Raw genomic sequence first — 26,893 nt, 5'->3', positions numbered from 1 at the left:
CGAGCAGAGCACAGAGGTGGAAGGGAAGGCGCCAGGTCTGGACCAGGTCTGGGGAGACCCACACAGAGATGTCCGTCAGGGACAATCCAGGACTCATCTGACCGGAAATAAAAGGCACTTCCGTTTTACCCTCAGCATCTCTGGACCGCAGTTCTGTGGGCTCAGGTTGTGCCTGAGGAAAAACAAGAGTGGGACCCCAGCCCGAAAGTGGGCCCTGCGACCACATCTACCTTGGGTCCCTTCTCTCTGGTGCCGCCCCCCAAGTGCACCTGCGTCAGTACACAGTCAAGCCGCTCTACGTTAAGTCCTCATCTTGCAAAGAGACCAGAGGCTTGGATCAAGCCCGTCCATCCACACAGGCCTTCTGCTGGAAATACATTTCTGAAAAGAGCCATTTGCCTATCGATTCTCTTCTCTCTATAAGGTGTTTTCTTTTTTTCAACTAGCCACTTGCCTACCAATTCTCTCTATAACTATTAAAACCAAAAACAAGCAAACAGACCATTAAAAATAAAAGCCACTAAAGTCAAAGGCCACGATGCAGTACAGGAGAGAAGGATGGGGACCTAAAGCAAGCCGGCCTGGGCTGGACGTGCAGCCCGACACGCACTACACTTCTCGTGAGCCTACTTCCTCATCTGAAACTCAGGGATGAAGATGCCTTCACCTACCTTGGAGGTTGTGAAGGTGAAGCAATATTCCAAAGCCAACTCAATAAATGTTAGGTCCTTCCTCCCTCAAACAGTCAGAGGGCTGAAACCAGTCAGGATGTAAAGTTCCGTAGTATGTTTCCAACACTAGGACTAAGGTTCACATTATTTTACTCCAAATTACCCAGCTACATAGCCTGTGAGCCCTGTATTCTCTGTTTTCACATCAGGAACTTGGGAAGAGTCACCCTTTGATAGAAATCCACACCACATGGGAAGGGTCTCCTTCTGGGCTGCATAAGGGGAGAGTTTTGAGGGAGACAGACTCGCTAAGACAGAACATCTACCTGCCAAGAACAGGGCAGGTAAAGGAGGCACATCGCAGACATGGCTGTGCCTGATAAAAGGGCCACAGAAACAGGAAAACGGCAACATTCTTTAAAGACCTAAAGCTCCTTTTATTTCATCACCGAGCTTTGTATATTTTAAGAAAGGAATTTCAGAACTCCTGATTTATTTCTCACCTGGGGCGTAACTCCTGATTACAATGAGCCCAGGCAATGTAAAAGGCATTGCTCCCATTCCCCGCAGTGCAGAGGCCCCAGCCCGGGATCCAGGACAGAGGCCTGGGCACCTCCCACAAGTGGCAAGCACGGAGTCAGGGCAGGGAGATGGCAGAGGTGGATGCCAGCTCAGAAGGGTCCTCATCTGAGCCCTGAGGCATGCGGGGCCTCCAGCTGTCTTTCCGTAGTAGTCCCGGGAGGTGGAGGCTGGGGAGCTGCCCAGTTTGCCCTTTACTCTCATGAGTCACATCTGCACACGTGCAGGGATCTGGGGGTCCCTGCAGAGAATTCCTTTGGGTAGAAGGCAGGACAGGTCAGAACCCAAGCTCCCAGCCCCTACCCACCTTTCACTGCAAGTGCACGGGCTCCTGGTCAGGTAGATCTGGGTTCAAATCCTGCCATCGTTCGCACGTTACTTGCCCAAGGTTGTTTCAGCCTCAGTTTCCTTGTCTTTAAAATGGGGATGCCCAGGTTGTTGTGAGGACTGAAGACGGTAATGCGTGCAAACCACACCGGCCGTCCCTGGGGGACAAGAGGTGCATCCCTCGCTCTCCCTACACTCACATTTAGGAAGCTCTACCCATGCTCGGGCCAGGGGCGGGCGCGAGAGGCTTCTGCTCAGAGAGACACAACTAGAAAACAAACAGAGGGCACCTCGCCCTCCCCAGCAGTGTTCCCAGGTCACTGTCCCCTTCGGGCGGAGGAGGGGGGGACCCTTCACTCGGGGACTCTCATGGAATTTGTCCCTTTCTCCTGCTTCGGCCACTGTGGCTTCCACCTGAATTTCACCACTTTACCATGTGACTTCTTTCTACCAAAGCCCCCCACGTTTCCTGTGACCCCAAGACACTAAGAAGGCAGCGACATCTGCCACGTCCATCATGGGGCACAGAGACGCTTCCGACTCCAGCTCAGACTCAGGGCCCAGGCTGCTGGGGTAAATTCCTGAGTGACGGTGGTCACTGGCAGGCCCTGAACCCAGGATAGCCCAAAGAGGACACTCAGATGTGATCAAAGTGGCCACCGTCTCCCGCGCCCACGTCCCCGGCGTTTCCTCCTTCTGTATTTGTCTGGAGGGGTGGGTGGCAGGGTGGACGGCAAGTTCCAGGGGTTTGGATGACTCATTTCCTCCTGGGATCAAAAGCATGAGGCCCACAGGGGCTGGGGGGAGGGAGGGGGGCACGCGGGATGCCTCTTGCCTCTGCAAGCCAAACAGCAAGTGAGGCTGCTTCCAGCAGTAACATGAAATGAAATTCAACCAACATTTACTGAGCACCTGGTATATAAGTTCCTTGGGACAGAAAAGAGCAAGCGTGAGGGAGAGAGCCATTTTATCCATTTATTATATACAATATTAAGGCACAAGTTTAAGCAGCAAAGAATATGAAAATCTTTGGCTGACCAACAGTATCAACATTTGCTGTGAGGGGCATGCCGTCTTCTTGGATTTCCCCACTCTGGACACAGACCCATCTGGCCGTGCAGCTCTGCACCCTCCACCTCTGCTTCAATACAGACTAGCACATCGAAGATGCCAGAATCTTACAGCAGAGTCTGCTGGAGGGAACACGCACACGCCACCAAGCAGGGCGGTGACACACACAGCTGGCGGGAAGTGTGGCGGCACCCCGGCCGTTGGTGCTTTGCTGAGGTGGGTGCATGGCCTGCCCAGCCTCACAGAATGTCCCAGATTCTGCATGAGCCTCACGCGGAGAAGGAGCCTCCCCTTCCCCTCCGCAAAAGGGGAAAACACCTTAATTCAAAGAAAATCACTATGGATCAATTTGCTTACATTCCGGTTTGTAATAAATACTTACAGGTGTCTCTATGTGAACGGAATCTTAGGCAAACCACATGTAAACACACCACTGGGCACCAAAACTTCAGGAGCTGATACAAGAAAATACTGTATATGTACTTCATTATATTGAAAAAACAATATTTTAATTCCGTAAGGAAGCGAAGTTTCATGACAAAGAAACACCTCAGCCTTGGCCTAACATGACAATAACATGCACTTAAGTCTAACAGGGTTTTACAGAATTCCTACTGGAGGCGGCGACTCGTGAATGTGTACTTACACCCGCGTGTACGCGGAGACGTGAACACATACAAGGCGTGGCAAGGGAGCAGGCTTTTTACAACGAAGCCTCTGGAAGGTACCTGTACTAACGATGACTGTCCTCCTTTGAAGTGGTCACTCTGAGAGCCTCTGAGGGTCCAAAGACTCATCCCCCAGAAACATCTTACGGACTTCTTTCAAAGGAAAAAGCTAAAAGGATGTGACTTACCTTAATCACCCATCTTTATTTATCCAACTGAGTGAATGACTTGGGATTATTTCCAAACTTAAACCTGCCTTCAAAGGATGATGCTTTCTCAACTCTAAGGATAACCAGAGGAACATGCCAGCCCCCCAGATCCATTCTAACAGAGGCGTCTGCAAAATGTTTCTACTTAGCACGGCAGTAATCAGCACAGAGTCTCGCAAAGGGTCACCTCTTAAGCAACGTGGGGTGAGATGAAACGCTTGCATCTTCTGGATGTTAAGAAAAGAAACTCGACATACAACCTTACAGTCACACCTCCTATGTACGCACTGACATATACATGTCTTTATACCATTAAATTACCAGATGAGAGAAGGGGATACTACTACTTAAAAAGGACAGAAAAAGATTGCTCATTATTGACAGTTCCAGAAGAAATCCATTTACTGAAATGCTGACTTTTCCATGCTCCCAGCTGATCAGCTTCTGGTAATTTCTTAATTACTCTGCGCATCTCCCACGGGGCCACACACCAGAGGCAAACCCATTAAACAATCCTCATGTCGAATGAAGACGTTTTAAACCCACTGATTAATTAGCAAGAAAAAAGAAGAGAAAACCAACATTTATAAAGCGTATATACCATGGCTGTGTCAGACTTGGAGAGGAGAAGCAGGCAACTGTGGGCTGGACCTTCTCTGTTTAAGAACACTTGCCCGGCTCCCTTGTACCACCGTCCTCCAAGGCTTAGGAGGAGTGTGAGATCACTGGGGGCAGAGAGAAGCATGCCCCGCCGGCACCAGTGCAGACACGCAGCAGGACTTTGTTCTGGAAAACATACCTCTTTGCTCAGCTCCCAGCAGCCCAAGCGTGAGTTCCCTGCCTCAAAACCTTGCAACTCCTCCACCTTGCAAGTCTCCACAGCCCCCCGGGCGCTGCCCCACCTGACGTCTGTGTTCACATCAGTCCCTGGGACTCAGGCTGCTGTAGGGAGAATTTCTCTTGCCATCAGCTACGGACAAGGACGCAGGAACCACCTGCAATTGCTAGCGCTCAGCATCCTAGGGACACAGGAGGCTGCGGGCAAACCCAGGAGAGAACAGCAGTGATGGCTGGCTTCTCTGCAGGGGGCATTCCAACAGCCTCCCCGCTGAGCCACAGAACCAAGGAACTCTCTCTTCCAAGTTCACAATCCATTGGGAGCAACTGTCTCGATCCAACCCAAGTCCTGTGTAGTCAAATGCACACATAGGTTCCAAAGAGCAAGTTCTGCAAAACTGAAGAAGAGAGACATGCCTCCACTCTCTGCCCTCCAACCCAAGCCCTGGGAGGGACGTGGCAGCCTTGTCCTGCATGCCTGCTCCAAGCAGACTGGGCACGACACTGTGGCTGGCTTCCCAACTCTGGGAAGCAGAAGAAAAGCTAAGAAGAAAAGGCTAAGGAAAGGTTCTGCACACGCTCTGAAATTAGTGCCCAAAAGCAGCAACATCTCCTGCTGCATACAGTACCCCGGGCAGCACGCAGAAACCGCCAGGCGACACACTGAAGGAAGAAGCGGAGTTACTCCAGCACGTCACCACACAAGGCCAAGGCCTTTACCCTTCACCCTGAGACAGGGCTCGCGAGTTCATTATCAGACACCACTGAAAAGTTCTGGAGAAGGCCCGGCCTCTGGACCACTCGCAAGTAAGTGCTTTTTAAACAGACTTTGTGGTCCTGCTTACAACGGAACACAAAGACTCCTACCTATACCTGTGTTTATGGGCAGTTCTAGCAGTTCTGGGCTTTAGTCCTATTTCTTAGCTCCCGGGGTGGCAAGGGGGCAGGAAGCTGTGTGTGTGTGTGTGTGTGTGTGTGTGTGTGTGTGTGTGTGTGTGTGTGTGTGTGTGTGTGTGTGTGTGTGTGTGTGTGTGTGTGTGTGTGTGTGTGTGTCTAGGAGTGCACACATCACATAGAGGGGACAGAGCGGGTCAAGCCGCGGCACTTATCATCCCCAAGTCAGAGGCAGTCCAGCCTGTGGCGAAGGCACAGCTCCTCTCCCAAAGCCTCGGCTCAGATCCCAGCCTCTCCTGGGGGAGGGACTTGACCTCCTGAGCCCCAGTTTCCTCCTCTGTGAAACAAGGATGATAAACTCGCCCCTGCTCCCATGTGGTCCGAGGACTCATTAAAAGGGACTTACCCCAGTGCTTGCATACAGTTGGCACTAAAAAAACGGAGCTAGGATTATTTTCTGAAAATCCAGTGAGATCATATATTGTCAACGGCCAGAACACACAGTGGGAGTTCAGTAGCTGCATTTCTCTTAAATGCAAGCAAGCCTTCGAGCTATGAAGATGAAAAGCGTCAGGGCCCACAAAAGAAGACATTTCAAAACTATAGGTCCCTCTTCTTACGGAGGAGTCTTAGCAGGTTAGAAGAAAGATTAAGGACTACAGCACAACTGAAAAATGGTGACGTCTGTTTGCATTCTGACAATTAACACGCCTGGCAACTCGGGGGACCAAGGAAAGCAAATGAGCCTTGTGCCTGAGCTGCCAACGAGATGTGCTGGGGCATAAAGATGAGGCTTTGCGGGAAACTGGGCTGCGGCTGTCACTCTCACCCGTTTCTAGGGGACACAGCCCATGTTTGGGGTAGCCCAGACACGGATGATGGGGGCTCGCAGAGGTGACGTGCCCTCTTATTTCTAGACGTTTTCTTTCCATCCCCCACGTTAATCAGGGGTCAAAGTGTCCTTAAGAGAGTTAGTTGCCATCAACTGAGCCTCATCACCTATAAAAAGTGATGGGGAACTGAGACTGAGACGGGGATCCCTCTGCCCCATCCCTGCCCCGACGTGTCCATACTCACCTGGCCCCCACACCAGCCATGGGGTCTCACCGCTCCCTCCTCACACCCAGGGCTGCTCTGGTTTCCCAGGCTGCACAGTCCTCAGCGATGCTTAACGCAGGACTGCAGAAGGCAACTGGCGTGATGCACGGCGCCTACCGCAGAGCAGGGCTTGAGCAGCACCCGTTCTGCTCACTCTCCTGACCACTAGGAAACTCAGAGGCCCCCTGGGCAAAGCCATCGGTTTCCTTCCCCAACTCTCCGTCTCCAGCTCACACCTCTGTCATCCTTCCACCACCTCAATTTGGGGAGGCTTCACCCAGGTTACACTCCAAAGCCCAACTCTAAAACGAGCCACCCAAGCAAAATTTCCTAAGTGATGCTGTCTTCAGGGCTTCATCTGGGTGGGACTTGAAAAAGCCTCAGACCTGGGGCTTTTTTTCTTTTTTCTTTCCTTAAGTAAGCATGAGGAAAGGGACCTGGGAAAACACAGATCCGGCTACCCTGCAGGGAGAAAACTATCAGGGCCCTGCGTGAGCATCTGACGGCCTGACTAGCTTCTCTCTTCTGATCCAGCCCCTTCTAGATTTGTAAAGAAAGCCGATATCTGAGCATCTGAGGAGTCAGATGGGAAAACTTACAGCACAGGGATGAGGCCCACGACCTCACTCACTCCTGGCTCTTTGACCTGGTGTTTCCGTCTTACTTTGGACAAGTTGCTCCCAACTGAAATCCTGAAAAACCTGACCACACCGTATAGATACTGGCCTGTTAGGTTACAAAGCAAGTTCCTGGCAGGGCAGAGCTGATGTGCTGACACACACGTGCTGACGGTCACAGAGTCTGCGTGCTCATCAACAATGCCCAGAGGGATGCGAGGGGCGGGCAGAGCGGTGGCCACAAACAGTAGAAAGAGGGAGTGCCCGGGGAGATTCTAGATGCCACCAAGTCAAGTGTCACTCGCTTCCCGGAGTGCAGTCCTGAAAGTCCTACCTCAACAGAGCAATGAGGTGGAGATACCAAACTCCACGCAAGAGCTGATGTGAGAGAGAAAAAAGTCGGGGCCGTGAGCTTAATGCAGGACGTCACAGGGCTCATGGATCTTCCGCCTAGTCGGAGCTTCCCTAGTTCATGGCCAGAATGAGATCAACCACTGCAGCCCAACTCCTCAAAGGTGGAGGAAGCAGCCAAGGGACCCGCCATACGGCTTTGTCCCACCGGTCATGATGAATGATGAACATTCAGTTACTGCTCTGATAAACCCCAGAACAAAGGAATTCTGTCATGGCTTGTTGCAAAAGGGGAAAAAAAAAAGGAAGGAAAAAAGGGTAAAATTAAAGAGTATGAAGCAGAGACAGAGATGAACTCAGAGAAGTGAGGGAGGATACACACCAGGACCAGAAAGCTCCCGTCCTGTTTAGAAAATACTGCTCAATCCAGAAAAGCTAAGATGTCCAAACCAAGCAGGTAATGAGGTGAAGATGGCCTTTTAAATTCCCCATCACCCTGGACATGTCTCCTCCCTGCCACACCCACACGCAATCACAGGACACCCCATGGAGGGCACAGGTGAGATTATTACGTTATATCAAGACGGACTCTCCGAGATTCCTAGGAGGTTCTTCTGAAACAAAACAAGCTAAGAGGCAAGGAGAATGGGCGTATTTCAAGGAAGATCCATGCCCAGGTTTATCTGTTTATAACCAGAGAATGGGTGTACACAGACCCTCCCCAAGAGAGACATTTTCTGTACAACGGAAAAATTCCATTTCCTATTTCTTCTTTGTTTCCAAACCTACATGCACCTCCTCTCTTCCACCATATGCAGTAAAAATCCACGACATCCTCTTCATTTTCAGTCATGTAGGCCTCCTGCTTTTGTTTTGTTTTTAACATTTATAAAACGTGTTCTCATTAATCTGAAATCCTGATCAGTTCAAATCATTCCTGATTTCCCATCCACAACCTTCCTGATCTTTCTTTCTCTTTGCCACGTTCCTTGCTCATCAAAGTTCTGTTGCAAAATTCAACAGGGATGCCGGTGTTAGATGAGAACTTCCATCATCTCCCCGTCAGGGAACTCGGGCTTGTGGAGCAAGCTGCTGACGCGACCTTTGTAGTCAGGTGACTTCCCGTGGCCGGGAGAATTCTCTGCCAAACAGAAGGGACACATTAGCAGCCTGTTCCCCAGGAGGAGCACAGCCTTCCCAGCCCTCTCTAAAACGGAACCATTTAAGTACCACCCCTCACCATCGGTGCATGCAGGTAAGGCCGTAGTGCCCAGCCCATGGTGGACCAAAGCTAAAGGACTGGCCCTGGGATTCGGACACAAAGAACAGAACTAGGATGTGATGGGAGAGGTCTGAGTGGGTGAAAGTGGCGTCGGGACTCGGTGCGGAGCCCTCACCCCCGCTCTCCTTCTCTCCTCTAAACTATCACGTGCACGCCACGAGCCAGGTCCCTGTCACATGTTCCCTGCCTTCCTTGCAGAAGAGCATCCCAAGGATTAAATCTCCGAAAATAACATTTTGTTTACTTGTCTACTTTGGAGGATAAACACAGGGAACCCCTTTGGAGGAAACAATTCATGTATGCCCAGTAGCTCCCACCTCCTCCTCACCCCATGACTACGAACAGTCCAAAGCCACTTCTGGACTCATCGCCAAGCTCCTCCTAAGCTGTCTTCTCTTAAATATTTGACGGCACCTCCTTAGAACTGGCCTGAGTACTGGGCCAGTTCGCCTACTTTAAATCTACCTTCTCCTTCAATCAGGAGGTGCTCTCGACCCCGAATCCTTGACGAGTAAACACCTTGAAGGCAATGTCTTTGTACCTGTTGGTCTTGATGGACCTTGGTGGTGCCTGGTATCAGCTCTCAAATATACTGGGGGCGGGGGGGTGGGGCGGGGAACTAACTCCCTAACATCCCCTGGAGCGTCTGTCTGCACACCTTCTGGGGAGGGGCTAGTTACAAAGCATACACTAAAAGGACAGATGCAACTTGTGGACTCCTTTAAATGGTAATAAGTGAGGAGTCTCTACACACATTTTAATTCCAGAATAATAAAGGGCATGCAGAGCCTAAATGTATTAGAGTAACCATAATCATAAGATAAGCCGTAAAGTCAGAGTTGACTGGGAGCCCTGCTCCCTCCCCAGCTCAACGAAAGCCTCCCCGCCTCAGGCCAGGGAGCGCTGAGGATCCCCGGAGCGTGAGAGGAGGCGGGGACCTCATACCCAGCTTCTCTGCCGTGCCCTTGGCCGCTGGGTGCTTCAGGACCGGGCTGTTGGAAGGGGTTCCGCTCAGCCGGCCGCGCGTGGGCAGGGAGGCCACACCGGGCCAGAAGAGCTCGGCGCTCTTGTCCGTCTGTGTGCTGCTGTCCTTGCTGCCTGTCTTCGCGTGGGCGCTGCTGGCCGAGGTGACAAGGGCCGCAGGAAATAGCGCTGTGGCAGGCGGGGTGGGCAGCACGGGGGCGGATGCGTGTTCATGGGGCTCCTTCCCCAGCAGCAACCCTGAGGGCAGAAGAACAGCTTTTTCAATGCCATTCTTTAAAAACAAAACCAAAACACCTAGTCTGGGGCGGGGGGAGGAGTTGTCAAGTAAACTGGTTCTAATATAACATGACAAATGATAGGACACTATTATTCTCAGGGTGCTATGGGAGAATGGAGAAGAGGCACCTTATAGGCAGAGTGCCGAGGGGTGAGGGCATTCCTGCAAAGTGTTCTAGAGGCGATGCTTGCTTTATCTAATATGGCCCAGGAGGGCTAGTCCTGGGCAGTGGCTGTGTGCTTCAGAAAACCTGAAGGCTTCCCTGCTCCTCGACACGGTCCCATCGGCCTGATGCTGTGCCTAAGAGCCCCCGACACCCCTCCACTCCTGGTAACGGATGGTCTCCTACAGGCCCCGGGTCAAAACAAACACGCTTCCTGGTCAGGGCAACACAGAGCTGTGTACAATATTCCCCAAAGAGATCCTTGCAATGGAGAGCCATGTCCTCCAAGAAGCAGAAAGCCAGCTGGGCTCCTGGGAAGGACCACTCAGCCCTCTTCTCCCTCCCTGCCCGCCCCAAGAGCAGAGAGGCTGGGGCAGGAAGAGGGCGGGCTGGCTGGGGAAAAGGGAGGCATGATGCGCTGTGGTGTCCCTTATTCCTCAATGTCTTCCTACAAAGCTGGACAGAACAGTCACTGTTATGATGGTGAAATACGGCCCACGTTCAGAACAGTGCCAGCACTCCGGAACACTGGCCTGTAGAAAATGCGGTAAGCACAATCGAGCGTCTGTTCACTTATTTAATGAGCCAGCAATTCATAACGTCTCTTTGCCAGGGCTATTTCAACACGCCCATTCATAACAGAATGCAACTCAATCCAGTCTGTCTACAGCAACGCTTCTCAAAATGTAATGTGCGGGGCTTCCCTGGTGGCGCGGTGGTTGAGAGTCCGCCTGCCGATGCGGGGGACACAGGTTCGTGCCCCGGTCCGGGAACATCCCACATGCCGCGGAGCGACTGGGCCCGTGAGCCATGGCCGCTGAGCCTGCGCGTCCGGAGCCTGTGCTCCGCAACGGGAGAGGCCACAGCAGTGAGAGGCCCGCGTACCGCAAAAAAAAAAAAAAAAAAAAAAAAAAAGTAATGTGCCTATCAATTACTTGGATATATTGTTAAGATGAAGATTCAAGTCAGTGGGTGGGGCCTGAGAGTCTGCTTCTCTAAGAAGCTCTCAGGAGAGGGTGGTCCAAGGCTGTGGTCCAAGGACCAAGGGTCCCAGAGTCCCAGGACCACACCTTGAGTAGCAGGGGCTTTGGCTAGGTGCTTCACACACATCATCTCATTTCATATGAGGTAGGGCCTGTTGTTATCCTTCGTCTTACAGCAAAGGAAATGGAAGCTTGGAGTAATAAGTATCTCACAGTTAGAAGTATCAATAGCAGAAATGGGATTGGAACCCAGCTGTGCCTGCCTTTAAGTCCACTCTGTGTTCTTGCCACCTCATCGCCCTGTCTGGTGAAAAGCCACCGTCTGGCAAGGATGTTCTGTGGAACCAAGTCACTGGCCTGTCTTCTCCCCTGGGAGCCCCTGACCCATCAGGAAGGTATGTGTCATCACCTCTACCTCCTTCCAGAGCCCCTCAGGCAAGAGACTGTGGAAACACTTTGGGGACTGTGCACTGTACCTTCGCGAATTGACTGTGTGCCTCTGCCTGGAACCTCAGAGGGCCCCGCTCTGTTTTTGTGACACGTGGACACCAATCACAATAACGAGGAGGAACACCAGTGCAGAGAACACAGCAACTCTTCCCGCAGCCGGGTCCTCTGGCTCCCAGGCCTGGTTGAGACACATCAGATGCTAAGGGTACAGGCACAGACCCCAGGGAAATGCCTGCCTGGGTGGATGTCACAGACTGGCCTCTGCCAGGGAGGTTTCTATGCGAGCTGAGCACATTCAGACTCCCCTACCAGGCCTGCCTGAGCGCCGCTTCCAAGGCTCTCTAACTGGGGTGGGGAGCTAAGTGTCCTTGGGAGGGTCTTTGAAGAGCCCAGCTGCTGTCCACACACGTCCTCTTTGAAGTGCATTTCCTTGGAGGGCAGGGGCTGCAGAAGTAACCCGTGGGGGAACTTCAAACAGAGATTGTGGCTGGGTGCCTTTGATCACCCCAAGTCTGTCACGTTCGTTCTGGAAGCTCTTATCCCCTTTGGCACGAAGCAGCCAGGCTCCTCTGGGGTTCTGTTTTGAGAAAAACAGGCTCTCGGCTTCTTAGATAAACAAAACACACTCTGAGCCGGGGAAATGCATCAAAGAAGGGCCAGGCCCCTGGGGGTGTGGAGTGCAGGGGACAAGAGCGGAGGATGCGCTGCCTGCGAGCCGGGCGGCTCTGCCGCTTCTCTCCAGACCCAGCCAGCCTCCATCACCCCAGGAAACGTGTTCATGGCTGAGACCACACGTTTGCAGAACTCTCCTCAACGTTCTGCCTGTGTAACAACAATCCAGCAAAACCACTGCCGCCAGAACTTTGCACTCGAGAGTACTGCTTCCCGAGCGCTTTCTCTCCATCATCTCATTTTGCCCTTGCCATGACCCCATGGGGTACAGCAGGGCAGACACCTCCAGGCACCGCCCTGCTCTGCGAGACACAGAAGCAGAGGTGGAGCAGTCTTACCACTGGTCTGGGGCAGAGCCAACTTCAGAGGCCTGAGGTCTCTGGGTTTTTCCCATTAGAACATTTTACATTAAGGGTCACCTCAGCTTTCAACAATAATGATGATAATTACGATGTGAATCAACCCGTGGTGAACAGCGACTCTGGTGGGGTGGTCTTTGCTTCCACCACCAAAGTGTGACTGATTATCCTTCCCCGCTTTACATAGAGGAAACTGAGGCTCGGGAATACTCAGTATTTCTGCTTTCACGAAAGCGTGTCTGAACTCCTTTGGCCAGAGGAGATGCCTCTGAATGTTTGTGTGATGCTTCTCTTCAGTCTCACCTCAGGAGGGGCGGGACTTGCCTGAGGGGGCGGGGCTTGCCTGGGGAGGGACGGGGCTCACCTATGCTCCCCTTCCAGGTCTTCTCCTCCTTCCTCTCCTCGGCTAACTGGCTGCTGGTGAGCGAGGTCTGGCGGGAGTGAGTCCCAGTGGCTGCAGCGATGGACGGGACAGAGCGAGCGGGCCGCAGGCTGGAGGAGTCCGTCTTCCCGGCGTCTTTACGGGATCGCTGCTGGAGGACCTTAATCATGGCATCCTTCTCTATGATTTTGGCATGGAGATTTTTAATACTGTGTAACAAAACAAAACAGTCATGATCAAAAGCCATTTGGCTAGAATAACATGAACATTTCTCTCAGGATGCCCAGGGACTTTAATTATAATTCAAGGACAGAGAGTTAAGCGCAGTGGAAGTCTTCAGTTACAATCTCCATATTGTAGAAGACGGATCTTTTGTAGTAGCTGAAAAGGGTGCACCTTCTCTGGCCCCTCAGGAGACTCTGGGATGTCCTGGGACCCCAAGGACACACAGTTTGAGTGACCACGGCCACCCAGCAGGGACCTCCTGGACTGAACTGTGTCTAGGACCCTGGCAGTGGGAGGCATGGAGAAGCAGTAGGAAAGCACACAGACTCAAGGCTCACACAGGGTGGGCTGCTCAGGAGGGTCCATTTCCCTATTTTCTGAGGAAAAAGAAAAATAGACGGACCGGTTTTCTGTGAGAAGCTGTTTTTTCCTCCCTGAAGGTCAAAGATGAGAATCAGAAAACACGTGAGTTCTTTTCACAACCCAAATAGTAACTTGCTGAGCTTACCAACGACTCAGCCACTCAGTCCTATTTTCACATCTGCAAAATGAGAAGCTCAGCTTCCCAGGGCTCCACGGGGAGGGCTGGGGGTGGGCAGCAGGCTAGCTCCATTATGTCACCAAGCCCGTTGGACGTCTTGTTTAGTCCATAAGAAGAATGCATTAGCTATATAAGTTCTTTATTTCTGGCTGGAATATATAAATCCTGGCTCAAAATCTCTGAGACTTTGGAATATGATGTTTCCCCTGTCCAGCTGGTAATGTCTAGAATGTTGTAGAGACAGACACCCAGAAAACACATGGGCATCTAAATTCTTGTTATTAGCCTGCATCTGACATGAAATTAGCCCCCAGAGACTTCAGGCTCCAGGCCCGTTGTCGAGTATACTCTTTCCCTTCTCTCTGGGGCAGGGTGGGAGGGAGAACTCAAGCTTGAAGCTGTTCAGAACAGGAAAGGGCTGAAGTGTGAGTGCAAACATCAGGCTGGCGGCCCCACTGGGGTCTGGAGGGAAGTGCCCAGAGTGGAGCCTGGTGGCCGCGCACAGCTGTCCCTTACGTGTACTCCATGTCCTGACATCTCCTGGTGGCCTGCATCACTTCCCCCTCCTCCTGCCAGATGTGGGCCTCCAGCGAGCTCTCGCCATAGCTGCCGTTCCTCGAGTGGTTGATGATCGTGGTGTCCCTGGCAACACAGGATACACACAGAGAATGACGCTCGTGGGGAGGGGTCCAAGGGTGCCACACTAAAAATCTCTCTCCACAGACTCCTTCAGCCCTTGCCCTCTCCTAACTCCTGGCCAATTCTCTCCCTAAATTGCTAGAACTAAGACAGTATCTAAGGAAAACAAAATAAAACCCCCAGATCCAAATCCCCTGCCCCTTCTACTGATGACATTGAATTCTAAGCTATGTGGCGTGCTCTGAATACGGACACTACTGCACATCTATAGGTTTAACCTACTGACATGTGGATACTGATATTACCACAATGGTTAGTATTTCTATGCTTGTAATCTTCCATACTCACTTCTCCTTTCTCACTTTCTCAATCAGAGTTAAAGTTTTATTTCTATTTCTCACCCATATAGCAGCTATTTCAAGTATGTTACAGTCAATGGGGACTCAGTAAATCCTTGAAACGGAGACTGGCCCTCCCGGACAGCGAGGCTCCGGCTGAAGCCCCCTTCACGTTCGCATTCGAGCTCTCACCGCTTTGATGAGCCCCTGCCCAGGATTCAGCTCCGTTCAGAGTGACAACCGTGCTGGGGCAGCAGGGCACAAAGATGAGGAAGACACACACCCTGTCCTTGGAAAGTCTAGTCGAGGGGGTAGAGTGAGGGGAGGGACAGACAGAGGGAGACTGCAAAGCAGTGTAGCCGGGAACAGATGCCTGACTGAAAACCACTGGTCAAAGGTAACTGTTCCTCCTGCCACTGGTTTTGTCAATGTAATTACTCCTAATTAACGACGACTGGTAAAAACAAGATAATTGCGCCATCTAAGTGATCCAAGTATGTCTTAGACTGAAAGGCCCAAAATGTCTCTGATCAGTGAATCTTAAACTAGTAAGAAATCATCCAGCCAAATATTTCACATCCCTTTAACTTCATATTCCAGTGTTACAATCCTATTCATATTTAAAATCTTACAGCTCTTTTCTAGAACACCCAAAAAAGCAAAAAAGGGGGCCTTTCTTTTGTCTCTTTTAACAACAGCTATCCATGAACGAGTGTTTCCTTCATGCCTGGGCCTGCGTGAAGCATGCTACCCGTGGTATCTCATTTAGTTCTCTCAGGAACTTGCGCAGGAGGCATTACTATCCTCATTTCAAGATGAACGAATGCGTGACCTTGCGAGAACACCCAGTTAGTGAATGTGGAAAGGGATTCAAATCCGGATATCTCTGACTCCAAAGTCCATGCCCGTAGATGCCCGTAACCATCACTCTAGTCTCCTGTATCTTCGTGAAGAAGGCCTCAGCAAAGGTACACGAATGATAAAATAAACCAATGAAGAGGGCACATGTGAGAATGTGGCTAAGTGCAAACTGACTGAAAACAAATCAGAAAGCCAAATGACACAGAAAACCAGCAAAATGCTTTAAACATACTGACAAAATTATAAATTCACTGCATGGTACACAAAAATCATCAATATAGGAATTAGTGGCCAGAAACATTTTCAACCGATTTTTTTTTGGAGAATTTAGGTAGAGCTGGAGACAAATTTAAAACTTCATGTTTATAGTGTCAAGGACGGCAGGTACAACTAGACGAAAATGACTTCAGAGGTAAATACACACAGCTCTCAGCAAAATATTACATTACTTTGAAATGCTCAAGAAGTTTCAAAAGCTTCTCCACCCACACAAAATAGGCCCAGCCTCTCAATCTTCTGATCAGTGGTGCCAAAATGCACCAAGACGGCAAAATCAGTTGGTATACAAATATCACCGCCTGTAAACATGAAGTATGTAGCAGTAGCTGAAAAGTCACAAACCTAATGGCCGGAAATAGCCATTTTTACCAATTTTTATGTAGCCATTGAGATCTAGGCAATAAGAGCTTAGATTTTGACCTTTCTCAAAAATTCTTCAGTTTCCTTGTCTCCCTTTTTGTCCACAGAAAAGCAATGCTAAACTATAGAGGTCTTCTTTGAAAAGAACATTAAGATTGGAGCTAAAAACATGACCTCCTCTGAACTGATTTTTCCCAAGACTGTGGGAAGCAGTGGTCGGTAGAGGGGAGGGTAGTTCCCCATGGAACTGTTAGATGCTCAACGGATACATGTGGAAGCAAAGAATGGGGGAAGGCAGGGATGGTGGAAAGGGTCCCCAGCCATCCATCCCATCTATCCATCCGGGACTTCAAACAGAGCAGAGGAAGAGAGCAACAGGGCTGGGTAAATCCCAAAGGATTATGGTCTGAGGGCAAGAGGTGTTTCCCCTGCTCGAAGGATGACGGCCAAGGCTGGGCCTAGCACAGCGTGAGTGGGGCTGACCATCTGTGCACTCTGGCTGGTTCTACTCACGACATCCCCCCACCCCCATCCTGTGCCCAACCAGGAGTCTCATGCCTCAGACCAGTTCCTTCCCCTACTTCTTTTACATTCAAGTCCCGTTCGTCCTAGGACCCCAAGCATGCATTGATCTGATAAATCAAAAGAGCTGAGACAACAATGACCCATAAAGGCCCTGGGTCATGCTTCCAAGGTAACGCACTTAAACTGTTATCGGGGCCTTAGGGTCCCCAGCCAGGGGAATACGGTCTGGTTTCCTGCTCATAACCAGACAAGAATTATAATTTCCATTTCAGAAACTGGGTAAGTTCTGAATAAAATGACACTCAGAAAGGCTGGTGCAGTCACACACCTATAGTCCGCAGCAGAGGGACAATTCAATGCTCAATATATTGAATAACTTATGGGTGAAAAGCAGGGCTGGTAGAACGCACGGCCACGCACGTCAGGCGAGGTCCAGCGGTCAAGGGAAACTACCTGCTCATTCAGACAAAGGTAGAGCTTAACGGGATTATTTTGTGAACTATCGAGCATTCCGAGCTAATTTTTAAAGAAGAACTAAGGCTGTGTGCCTGCAACAAAGGAGATAAAGCAACAGAGGCAATAACTGACAGCAGCAGAAAACGACTGCAAACCAAGTGAAATCAGGCTTGAAGTCAGACCAATTTCAACACTTACTACCAGTGTGATCTGGAATAAACCACTGCATCTTTCTAAGCCTCATTTCTTCACCTACAAAATGAGGATAATAATAGTTCCCACTCTCAGGGCTGTTATGAGGATTGCATATTCTTGTCTGGTCCATGAAACACACCCACTGTTTCAAAGAGCATAAAGTATACTTTCCCAGCATCAGTCTTAAAGATCACGTAGTACTCCGCTGTGTGGATGGAGTTGAAATTATTGAATGAATCCCTCTTGTTGGGCTCTACTCTATTTTAAATGTATTGATGTTTTCAACCACACTGGGATAAAAACTTATATAACTTCAGGCACTTATATAATATAATGGTTTCCTTAAGATAAATGTCGAGAACTAGAATTTTGGAACCAAGGGAGAGGTACCTATTGCCAAAATCATCCTCAGAAACATTACACCACTTTGCTCTCCAACTAGCACCACAGCCACTTTATAATTATTTTTAACTGTTCTCACTCCCTGGGATGCATCCCTGAACCCCTCTGGACACTCTGTGTTTTACACTCTGTGTTTTTCCAGCTGTGCTTTTCCGAGCCGCACAGCTCCACGGGACTCACCTCTCGGCCGCTGCAGTGGCTGCAGCGTTCATGGCGAAGTGCCGGATGGCGCTCTCCTCTACGTACTTCTGCTCCCACTTGGTCATGTCAGCCTCCAGCGCCAGGATCCGCTCTTCCTTCTCCCTTACAAGTTCCATGAGGGCCGGGGCATTGTATTCCGGCAGGCTGGCTGGCTGGCCGTTTCCGTGTTTCTGGAGATGCGAAAGAAGTAACATCTTTTTTTTTTTTTTTTTTGCGGTACGCGGGCCTCTCACCGCTGTGGCCTCTCCCGTTGCGGAGCACAGGCTCCGGACGCGCAGGCTCAGCGGCCATGGCTCACGGGCCCAGCCGCTCCGCGGCATGTGGGATCCTCCCGGGCCGGGGCACGAACCCGCGTCCCCCGCATCGGCAGGCGGACTCTCAACCACTGCGCCACCAGGGAAGCCCAGGAAGTAACATCTTCATGCTGAATCGGGACTATAAAGTAACCCACGTGGAGCACGCACGGTTCACCCAGATCCTGCAGCACATTCACCCTTGTTCCCTTCTCCAGCACTGATGACCCGAATGCGGGTGGCTTCTGACACCATCAACCTCTATCCCCACTTGCTCTATCTCATTTAATTCTCCGGGAGCTCTATAAAACAGAGAGTATTATCCCAATTTTACAGATGGAAAAACCAAGCTGCTGAGAGATTGAATGAACTATTCCTTGTCTCAAAGCTGATCAGTAGCAGGGTCAGGGTTCAAACCCGAGTCTGTCTGCCTATATCCAGCTTTGCATGACAGGAAGTGGTTTGTCCAATGTCTTCCGGTTAAGTTATACCAAGAGCCAGAACAGGAACAAAGTTTGGCTTCCTGGTCTAGGGCACTTTCTCCAGAGTTCAAGGAAGTGATTCAGCTGTTTGCTTCCCCTGAGGCCGGGAGATAGAATGTGAAGGTACAGGAAGTGGGCGTGAGATGCCTTAAGGGAATGCTTGCCCAGCCTCCCATCTGGGAAACAGAAATTAAGACCTGCCCCAGATGGAAGCCCAACAATCAAATAGGATAATAAACATGAAAGCACTTAATACACTTTAAAGGGCTAACCAAAGTACAGTGTTACCAGAAAAACCTCTAAGGCAAGTCAAGCTCATTTTCCAGCCCCTTCTCTCCATCTGTGTCCATAAGAGAGAAGTGTTATTCGGATAACACAACACAAAGCGGCTGTGTTATCTGAAGAGCTCATGAGCTGAGGATATTCACTTTTCAGATTTTCTCCCTTCTAACTCAGGGATACTATTTCCTCTAAACAGATGACTTAGAGGACGAGGAGGTTTGACTTTCTGGCCAGTGGTGGAGATGGGTCATCTCGGGAACCCGGGGTTAGGAGACCAGTCGTGCCTAAGCTACTCAAGGGGAGAACGATTTCATCCCAGCTCTTCTTTGTCCTGGGACGTGCATTCCCCTCCTATTTCCCAGTGATCACAAACTTTAAATGCAGGGTTTTTTGCAAGGTGAGAGGTACCTTTCAACCTGAACCGCACAAATTACCCAGAGCAACAGCTGGGCATTTGAACTACACTGCTGGAACCTAATCCCACCAGACAGAAGAGAACAAACGGGCCTACGGGCTTTTTGTAAACCATATGCTTCTATTTGATTCTTGAAAGCTACAAATACAAGTTATTCTAGGATCCAGTGGTAGCTGGCCAGTGGCCGGCATTTAAGCCGGAATAGACTGGAAAGCGTGTACCTGTCCTCATCAGCCTGCATAGGAAGTCACCGACCCCATCAAGCCAGGCACCCGGCCTCAGGGCAGGAGGACAAACAAACCAGTCCACTGAGATGAGAAACTACCCTGCTTTGAGAAACTTTCCAAGAAAAAGATCCCACAGCCTCACTTAGCTGCCATCTATGTTTTCTATCCAAATCCCTTGTGTTGCCACCTCGGCTGGTGACCTGCTCAGGTCCTTAAGAGCTGTTTAAATAAATGCAAGAATTTAGACACTCAAGAGTTCAGAGATAGCACAGTCTAACGGGTACATACATTGCCCAGAAAAACAGATTGAGGGTCAGGCAAGCCAGCTTTTGCTGCCCGTTCAGCTAGTCACCAAATATTTACTAGGCACGCACCCTGTGCAGGGGATATACCACAGTGACCAATACAGATAAAAATCTTTGCCCTCAGCGTGTTCACCTGGGAGAAAGGCCTAAATTTGCTACATGACCTTGGGCTGGTCTCTCAGCTGCCCTGGGCCTTGTTTTGCCCTTCAAGAACATTCCCCACTTCTTTCTTCTACCTCCTAAGACTACTGTGGAAGTAAGACGCGAAAATTACTTTCAGCTCTTTTCCAAAAAGAAAAGATTGTGAGTTCTTAAAAATGTTAATTTCCCTTCCTCTTTTACCATTATTTCTATTTCACTTCCCCCCAACTTCTAGGAATACTTAAGTACCACACTTTGCCTCCCAAAGTAGGGGGAGATTACTTCTAATAACAGAACCTGTTCATTGAGAGCTGCTCTTTCCTGCTGGTCCTAGTGTCCTGACCTATCTTCCCTCTCCGACCTTCTCAGTCCAGCCACACTTGTCATTTTTTTTTCAACGGGATTGGAAAAGCTGGAGTAACTTGGGCACCAAAGATGCCCTAAGCCATCAAATGACCCTGAAGGTAATGAAGAGAAGAACAACAATGATAGTTATTCTTCCTTCACCAAGTGCTAAGTGTCAGGCACTGTGTAAGTACTTTGTGCAGATTTTCTTATTTTTAGTTACAAGTATATGGTAAATATAAGTTATGTGCCCCATTTTAGAGACAAGGAAGTGAAGGCTCAGAAAGATCCCTTTTGTAGTAGGAGGAGAAGGCAGCCTAACCCCCGAGCCTATGCTCTGACTCAGTTCACGATTCCATGCCACTCTGCTCACCTCCAGCCTACCCACCCTTCTGGAAGGTTCCAGAAGAAATAACTTGCAGGAGTAACTGGAGCTCACTTGGGGGCTCTGTGTGGAGAGGGCCGGGTGGACAGGCTCAGCCGTGTCCTGGCGTGGGCCTGCGGCAGAGCCCTTGTGTGGGGTGTTGATTCAAAAGTGCTCTAAGCTGTTCTCTCAATGGTCCCTTCAGAATGATTCTCTATGGGAAGAGGCAGGCAGTGTGGTCTCACTGCTTTGTGGAGGGGAGAGATGACAAGGGGCTTTATTTATTTTGTGTGACCTCAGTATGCCTTCTAATGGGGTCAGGTAAATGCCTCGGTGACCCCGGAGTGAAGGAGCAGTGTGCGAGGTGGGTTGCCCACATCCGGGGTGGACACGTGTGTGAGCTCCTCCGACTAAACAGGAGGAAGCAGATCAGAGAGGCAGAGTTTCCCGGGTGACCCCACGCTCCAGGGTGGATGCTGGTCACCCCTGCTGGGGGCCAGCGGAACTGTGATCACCACACTTGTCCACAGACTCCAGGCAGGAGTTGAACCAAACTATAGTATTGGCCACGTGGAACTATTAAGGTATTTTGGTGGATTTCTTTGTAACAACACTTTTGTCTTTTCTGGTTATAGAATAATGTGTGCTCATTGGTAAAATGAGAAAATGAAGTATTAAAGGAAAAAATAAAAAATAATACTCATCTTTTTAATGAGTAGGCAAAAGCAGGGAAAAGTAGGGAGATCCCCAAGTGCCTTTCATAACAGAGGAGACAGATTAACACTCTCATTAAAACAACAATTGTAATATTATTTTAAAGAGATGCTGGGCAGCAAAGTTCTGTTTAAAGATTGTCTCCCCACTCTCTGGTCTCATGTCAGCCGTACACATCTAGGGATCTGCTGTCAGCTCCCGAAGACAAGTCCAAAATGCAAGCCACGTAATTCCCCAGGACAGCCCTGATTCTGAAACTTCCGTCCTCCACAGGCAGCCGAAATCTGACAGCATCCTTTACAAACAGTGGGAAAGCTGTGTTTGCTGCTCTGAGGAAAAAAATGGGCCTGAGTGTGTGTGGGTCTGAGTGTGCATACGGGAATGGTCCTCTGTGGCAGTAGAGAAATTTTTCAAATAATGTTTCATTCACATTTCTTCTTGATACACAACAAGGATAATGGAGCTGGGTCTGGTTTCTTTCATCCCCCCCTTTTTTTTCTTAAAGAAAAAGACATCTTGCAAAACTAAATGTTGATGATAATGTACAGGAAGACATTCTTATACATTTTGGATAAATTGGTATATTTACTTTGTAGAGTGATCTGGCAATATCTAGTGATGTTTTGCATATCCATTTGTTATCCAGAAATCCCATTTTTAAGTATATCCTCTTGGGAAGCTCTTACATTTTTTTGCAAGGAGACATGTAAAAAGGCAGCTCATTAGAGTACTGCCTGCAACAGCAATACCACTGGTACAAATCCCAAAAGCAATCAATGGGAGAGATATAGTTTAGAATACGCATAGTAGCTGAAATGAATGAAGAGTCTGTTTTCATAGCACTCAAAATAGAAGATCCAGGGATACGTAATTTAACTATAGGGTGTGGGTGGCACATGAACTGGAAAAGAACATTCTTTTTTGCTCTAAATACTGAGATGTGCCCATTCTGTCAGCCAAAGACTCATAAATACCCACCAGGTGCTAGCACAGTACCAGACACCAGAGAGCCTGCCCTCCAGTTGGAGAACTTCAGATCTCAGTAACGGAGCAACAGAAAATGGCTGAAGGGTGGCCCTGAAATGCCAGAGAATGCGGCACAGGTTAGAAGGATCAGAAGTCCAGAGACAGACTCACTTTTCCCTGTGAGCTATCAACTAAGCCAAGTTGGTAGGGGCCTGGGTGGGCTCCTTGATTTTCTGGGCAATCTCGCTAACACCTCCATCTCCAGCCAAGTACATACGCCCAGAGGGAACTGTGTGCGCTGCCATGAGAAAGGGCTGAGCTGGCCACAGCATATGCTTTCAAGTGTTTTCAAGTGTTTCAACCATAACCACTATGCCCTATCCACCAGACAATTCCATGGAGTCCTGTGTCGCATTTCCCTGGTTCCAAACTTAGAGCACACTCTTCACCAGCTGCATAGAGGGCTTTGCCCACCACGCTGGCTGATGACACACCAGGAGCCCTTGACCCGCTTGTAACGGAGCCCGGCCCAGCTATTGGACTTCTCCTCTTGCCAAGGCCCACGAGGACCCTGGGCTGCGGTGTTTTACTCTGAGTTTATTTGCAGCTGAATTACATGAACAGCTGTTACCAGGAGAAACAGGGAGAGGCAGAAGGACACGGAACTCATGGCCAATATTATTTTCTAGGGATAGTCCTGACTCCTTCCTGTCCTTTACCTCTGAAAACTCACTGATGATCAGGTCCTCCCAATTTCACCCCCGTTCTAGGTCCCCCGTGGATTCCCACTGTCACTACACCCTAGATGACACTAACAGCTTTCGGGCTGGCCTCCCATCTGTTCCTCCAGCCCCTCCTCTGACACCACCAGAGGGCTCCTCTCCTGATCCTACAGGAAAAAAAAAATCCAGTCTCATAACCTGACCAAAAGCCCTCCACAAACTGGACGTTGCCTCCAGCTGGTACGCTCCCCCAGCTGGCTGCCCCCAGCTGTCCTGGACCCACCACGTGCCTCTCATCTCTCTCCTCCACGCATACTCCTCCTCTACCTCTGATGCTTCCCCAAGAATGGCCAACAAACTCATCCTTCGAAGTCCAACTCAAATGTCCTCCGCTATGAAGCCGTCTGCACTCGCATTCCCCCATACCCAGCCCCCAGGGGTCACCACTTTCTCCCTGTCAAGACGTTTGTCTCTCCAGTGAGTGGACTTACTGGTTCCTCCACTGGCCTCTGTGCTGGACCACGGAGGACAGCAAGCTCTCGTTTACCCCTGAATCCTCAGGGCAGAGCGCAGAGCCTGGCGGGCAGCAGGTGCTCAGCTCCGTGGCCTTCACAGAACGCATGCGCCAGACTCCGAGGGCCCCGCCCCTCACCTGCTGGGTCCTCAGGGCGTCCAGCTCCCTCTCCAGCCAGGTGCGCAGTCTCCGCTCCATCTGCTCCCGCTTCTCGCAGGCTGACTGCAGCTGGGTCAGGGCCTGCTGCAGCTTCTCAACCTTCTCCACGTATGCCTGCTTCTCTCGGAGCTGCGTGGAGGAGGAGAGGAAAAGGGAACATGGAATTTGGACAGTGATCCTCAAAGCTGGGGTGAAGACTGGGGGGGTGTGTGTCGGAGTACCTCGAGATGCTATTTAAACTACAAGTGCATGTACCTTCTCCACTCCTATCCCTCAGGTGTGCTGGGACAGAAAAGATTTAGACGAAGGCCACCAGTTACACCTAAATCAGCTGGGATGCTAGGAACTGAAGACCCTAACAGGCCACCTGCTTTCAGTCATTTATACAGCTCTGAGCTCAATCCATGGTTATTGCTGAGTCATTATAGCATCAGCAGGCATTGGAAATGAGGTTAATAAAGATTTTTTAAATGTTATAAGGAAATACTTATTCTATAATGTTAACTGAAAAATCCAGAATCAAAAATTATATACATTAACACAACTATGCCTGCCTATCTATCTATCTATCATCTATGTATGAAAAAAGACTGAAAGGAAATAAAAGCATCAACTGTGTTTGTCTGTATGGCAGAATAATAATTTCTCATCTTCTTTACTCTCTTCTGTATTTTTCAAATTTTCTATAACTACCAATTACTATTAGAAAAACTGTGACGGTATATATTTATGCATGTGTACCCATTTGTGTATGTGTGAATGAGTATGACAATATCTGATTATAGATACTTGTGGAGTAATTTCCTCCTAAAGATGTCAGAGCCCTTTATGGATGACAGCCCTGGAGAGACGGGAAAGGCCTAATGAACACGCAAACCACACAATCACTGAAGAGAGGCAAATTAAGGTAAAAATTGATTTATGTAAATGTCACATCAGGTATGGATTTAGACTCACTGATCAACCACTTCAAATTCTTACCCTCAGACTTTGTTTTCTTCCAGTTAGGAGTTGGACCCATGTTCATAGATAGATCCCAGGCACATTTCTAACTTTCTGGGGATTGGCTGGTGCCAAAAATCAGACTGAGGCTTTTCCTTGATCTGGTCCTGGGTGAGGAGACACCAGATGCTATTTCCTGTCACTCTGCACCTGGGCATGCAGATGCCTTGCAGGTGATTCAGATCCTGAGTTCAACCCATGATTGCACTGGCAAGTTGGAACATGCTAGCGATTTAAGTGTTCGCTGCAAAGGGTGGTTTCTGACTTAGCAGGCAGCCCTGCCAGGAGCAATGTCTGTGCCCTAGCCAAACCCTCTGCGATAAAAAACGAGGTGCTTCTGACCTTTTGCCGGGGGGCGCGGACAGTAACTTATAGCCTTTTCTACACCTACTCTTGGGATTAGTTTTCATCTCTTTCATTCACTGTGCCTTTGATTGTTTGAGGACCTACTAACTGCAGGTTCCTGTGCTAGAAAAGCCTCATCTGATAAACTATTTTGTGAGTACCATTCATACACCACTTACCATGTCGTAGACTGTATACCATTCTCTGAGTGTGTAGCCCCTAGAATATAAGTGCCGCGAGATTTGTCTGCTTGGGGCAGAGCGCACAATACGTCCCCAAGGCCTGGAACAGTACCTGGCATCCAGTTGGTACTCAATAAGTATTTGTTAAATGAACGAGTTAATATTATCACTAACCAACTGCAAGATTCTTGGAGGCATCGATCTCTCTCATTCACCCTTGGATCAGCCTGAAGTCTAGCAAGGAGTATATAATGATGATGATGACTAGTAGTACCAGTAATTAATCGGCCAACATTTTGGAGGCACTACCATGCCAAGCTTTGTGCTTTATATGAAGTATCTCGTTTAATCCGCCCAATAACAATAGAAGGTAAACTCTTGTATTACCTCCGTTTAACAACTGAGAAAACTGAGGACTGAATAGGTTAGTGACTCACTCAAGGTCACACAGCTGATACACCGCCCGTCTAACTCACGTGGTCTGCCTCTAGAGTCCAAGCCCTTAAGCATCATGGGAGGTTATGGTAAGCACTCAGTGTGAGCCATCCAAACTGAGTTAAGATCCTTCAAAAGAAACTTTAATAAGAACAAGGAGGGACACTGGAAGCCAGACACGTGAGACATTTTGGAGAAGTTACATACAGTCAACCAAACACAGATCCTATATAAATATAATGACAAGAAGAGACCCATAATGCTGATTATAAAGAACCTGTCTTCAAGGAGTTCACAACTTTTGCTTTAACAGAAATATTAAAATTAAAATATTTCAAAATGATCACTTTCCTTCGCTCCATACATGGAGATGGAGCCTTGATAAGTGCCCTCAGAATAAGTTCTGGCCTCCCTTCCTCAAAGCAGACCTCCTGTCCTTCAGGGGTCAAGGTCACTTTCTGCAGCAGATAGTTTCCTATTTAATGAGTTGCTTGCTGGTGACAAGGAAGAGACTCTGGGGCTCTTGCCTGGGATCCTCATGCTAGTATTAAAACTGTACACAGGACTTGTGGGGTTTAACGGGACAGGTTGAATGGACAAGACCCTACTGACTTAACAATCTTCCCCTTTAGCTGCATTAGCCTTGAAGTTGAAGTTTGCTGAGACACCCAAGCCACCTGGCGCCAGGAGATGTTTCCTGAAGGGACAGCTTTTTATTGTCGACAACAACAGCAACAGCAGTTGGATTAATAATAGTGCTGTTTCCTGCGAGCCAAGCACCAACTCGGTCCTGGTGGAGAATATCTCGGTCATGCCGCTCTGTGACTTGGAGTTCCTACTCTCCACCGTGGGTCTGCTCGGCCCAGCCTCACCACACACAGCGGATACAACAGGCTCCCCTGTGCTGCTGTGTCTACAGCCCGGATCCCCTAGCCGGCACCTCAGGAGTGGTCATTCTACTTCCCCAGTCAGGCTTAAAGGAAAAGTCTACTTCTTAAAACTTCATCTAAAGGCTGGATTGCATCAGAAACCACTAAACCCATCACGCTCGAGCGGCATCAAGGTTTCCTGGATCGGGGGGTCATTACCTGGCCAAGCTAACTT

General features: G+C 49.4%; 1 protein-coding gene across 12 annotated transcripts in view; it reads right to left on the bottom strand.

Moving 5' to 3' along the window:
- Positions 1 to 2,538: 2,538 nt before the first annotated feature.
- The window catches only part of AMOTL1 (angiomotin like 1), a 175,471-nt gene continuing 151,116 nt past the window's right edge, over positions 2,539 to 26,893 (bottom strand). For all 12 annotated transcript variants that reach the window (XM_060160238.1, XM_060160240.1, XM_060160247.1 and 9 more), the window contains 6 exons: positions 23,805 to 23,954; positions 17,876 to 18,066; positions 14,157 to 14,282; positions 12,857 to 13,083; positions 9,550 to 9,825; positions 2,539 to 8,463 (listed from right to left, as the gene is read on the bottom strand). In XM_060160238.1, coding sequence (XP_060016221.1) covers positions 8,357 to 8,463; positions 9,550 to 9,825; positions 12,857 to 13,083; positions 14,157 to 14,282; positions 17,876 to 18,066; positions 23,805 to 23,954 — 1,077 coding nt within the window. In that variant the 3' untranslated portion in view covers positions 2,539 to 8,356. The remainder of the gene's footprint in view (positions 8,464 to 9,549; positions 9,826 to 12,856; positions 13,084 to 14,156; positions 14,283 to 17,875; positions 18,067 to 23,804; positions 23,955 to 26,893) is intronic.

The sequence above is a fragment of the Lagenorhynchus albirostris genome, chromosome 9 (assembly GCF_949774975.1).
Source record: "Lagenorhynchus albirostris chromosome 9, mLagAlb1.1, whole genome shotgun sequence".
In the NCBI taxonomy this organism is placed as follows: Eukaryota; Metazoa; Chordata; class Mammalia; order Artiodactyla; family Delphinidae; genus Lagenorhynchus; species Lagenorhynchus albirostris.
Note: the sequence above shows the minus strand (reverse complement) of the source record. Positions and strands in the feature narration are given on the sequence as shown.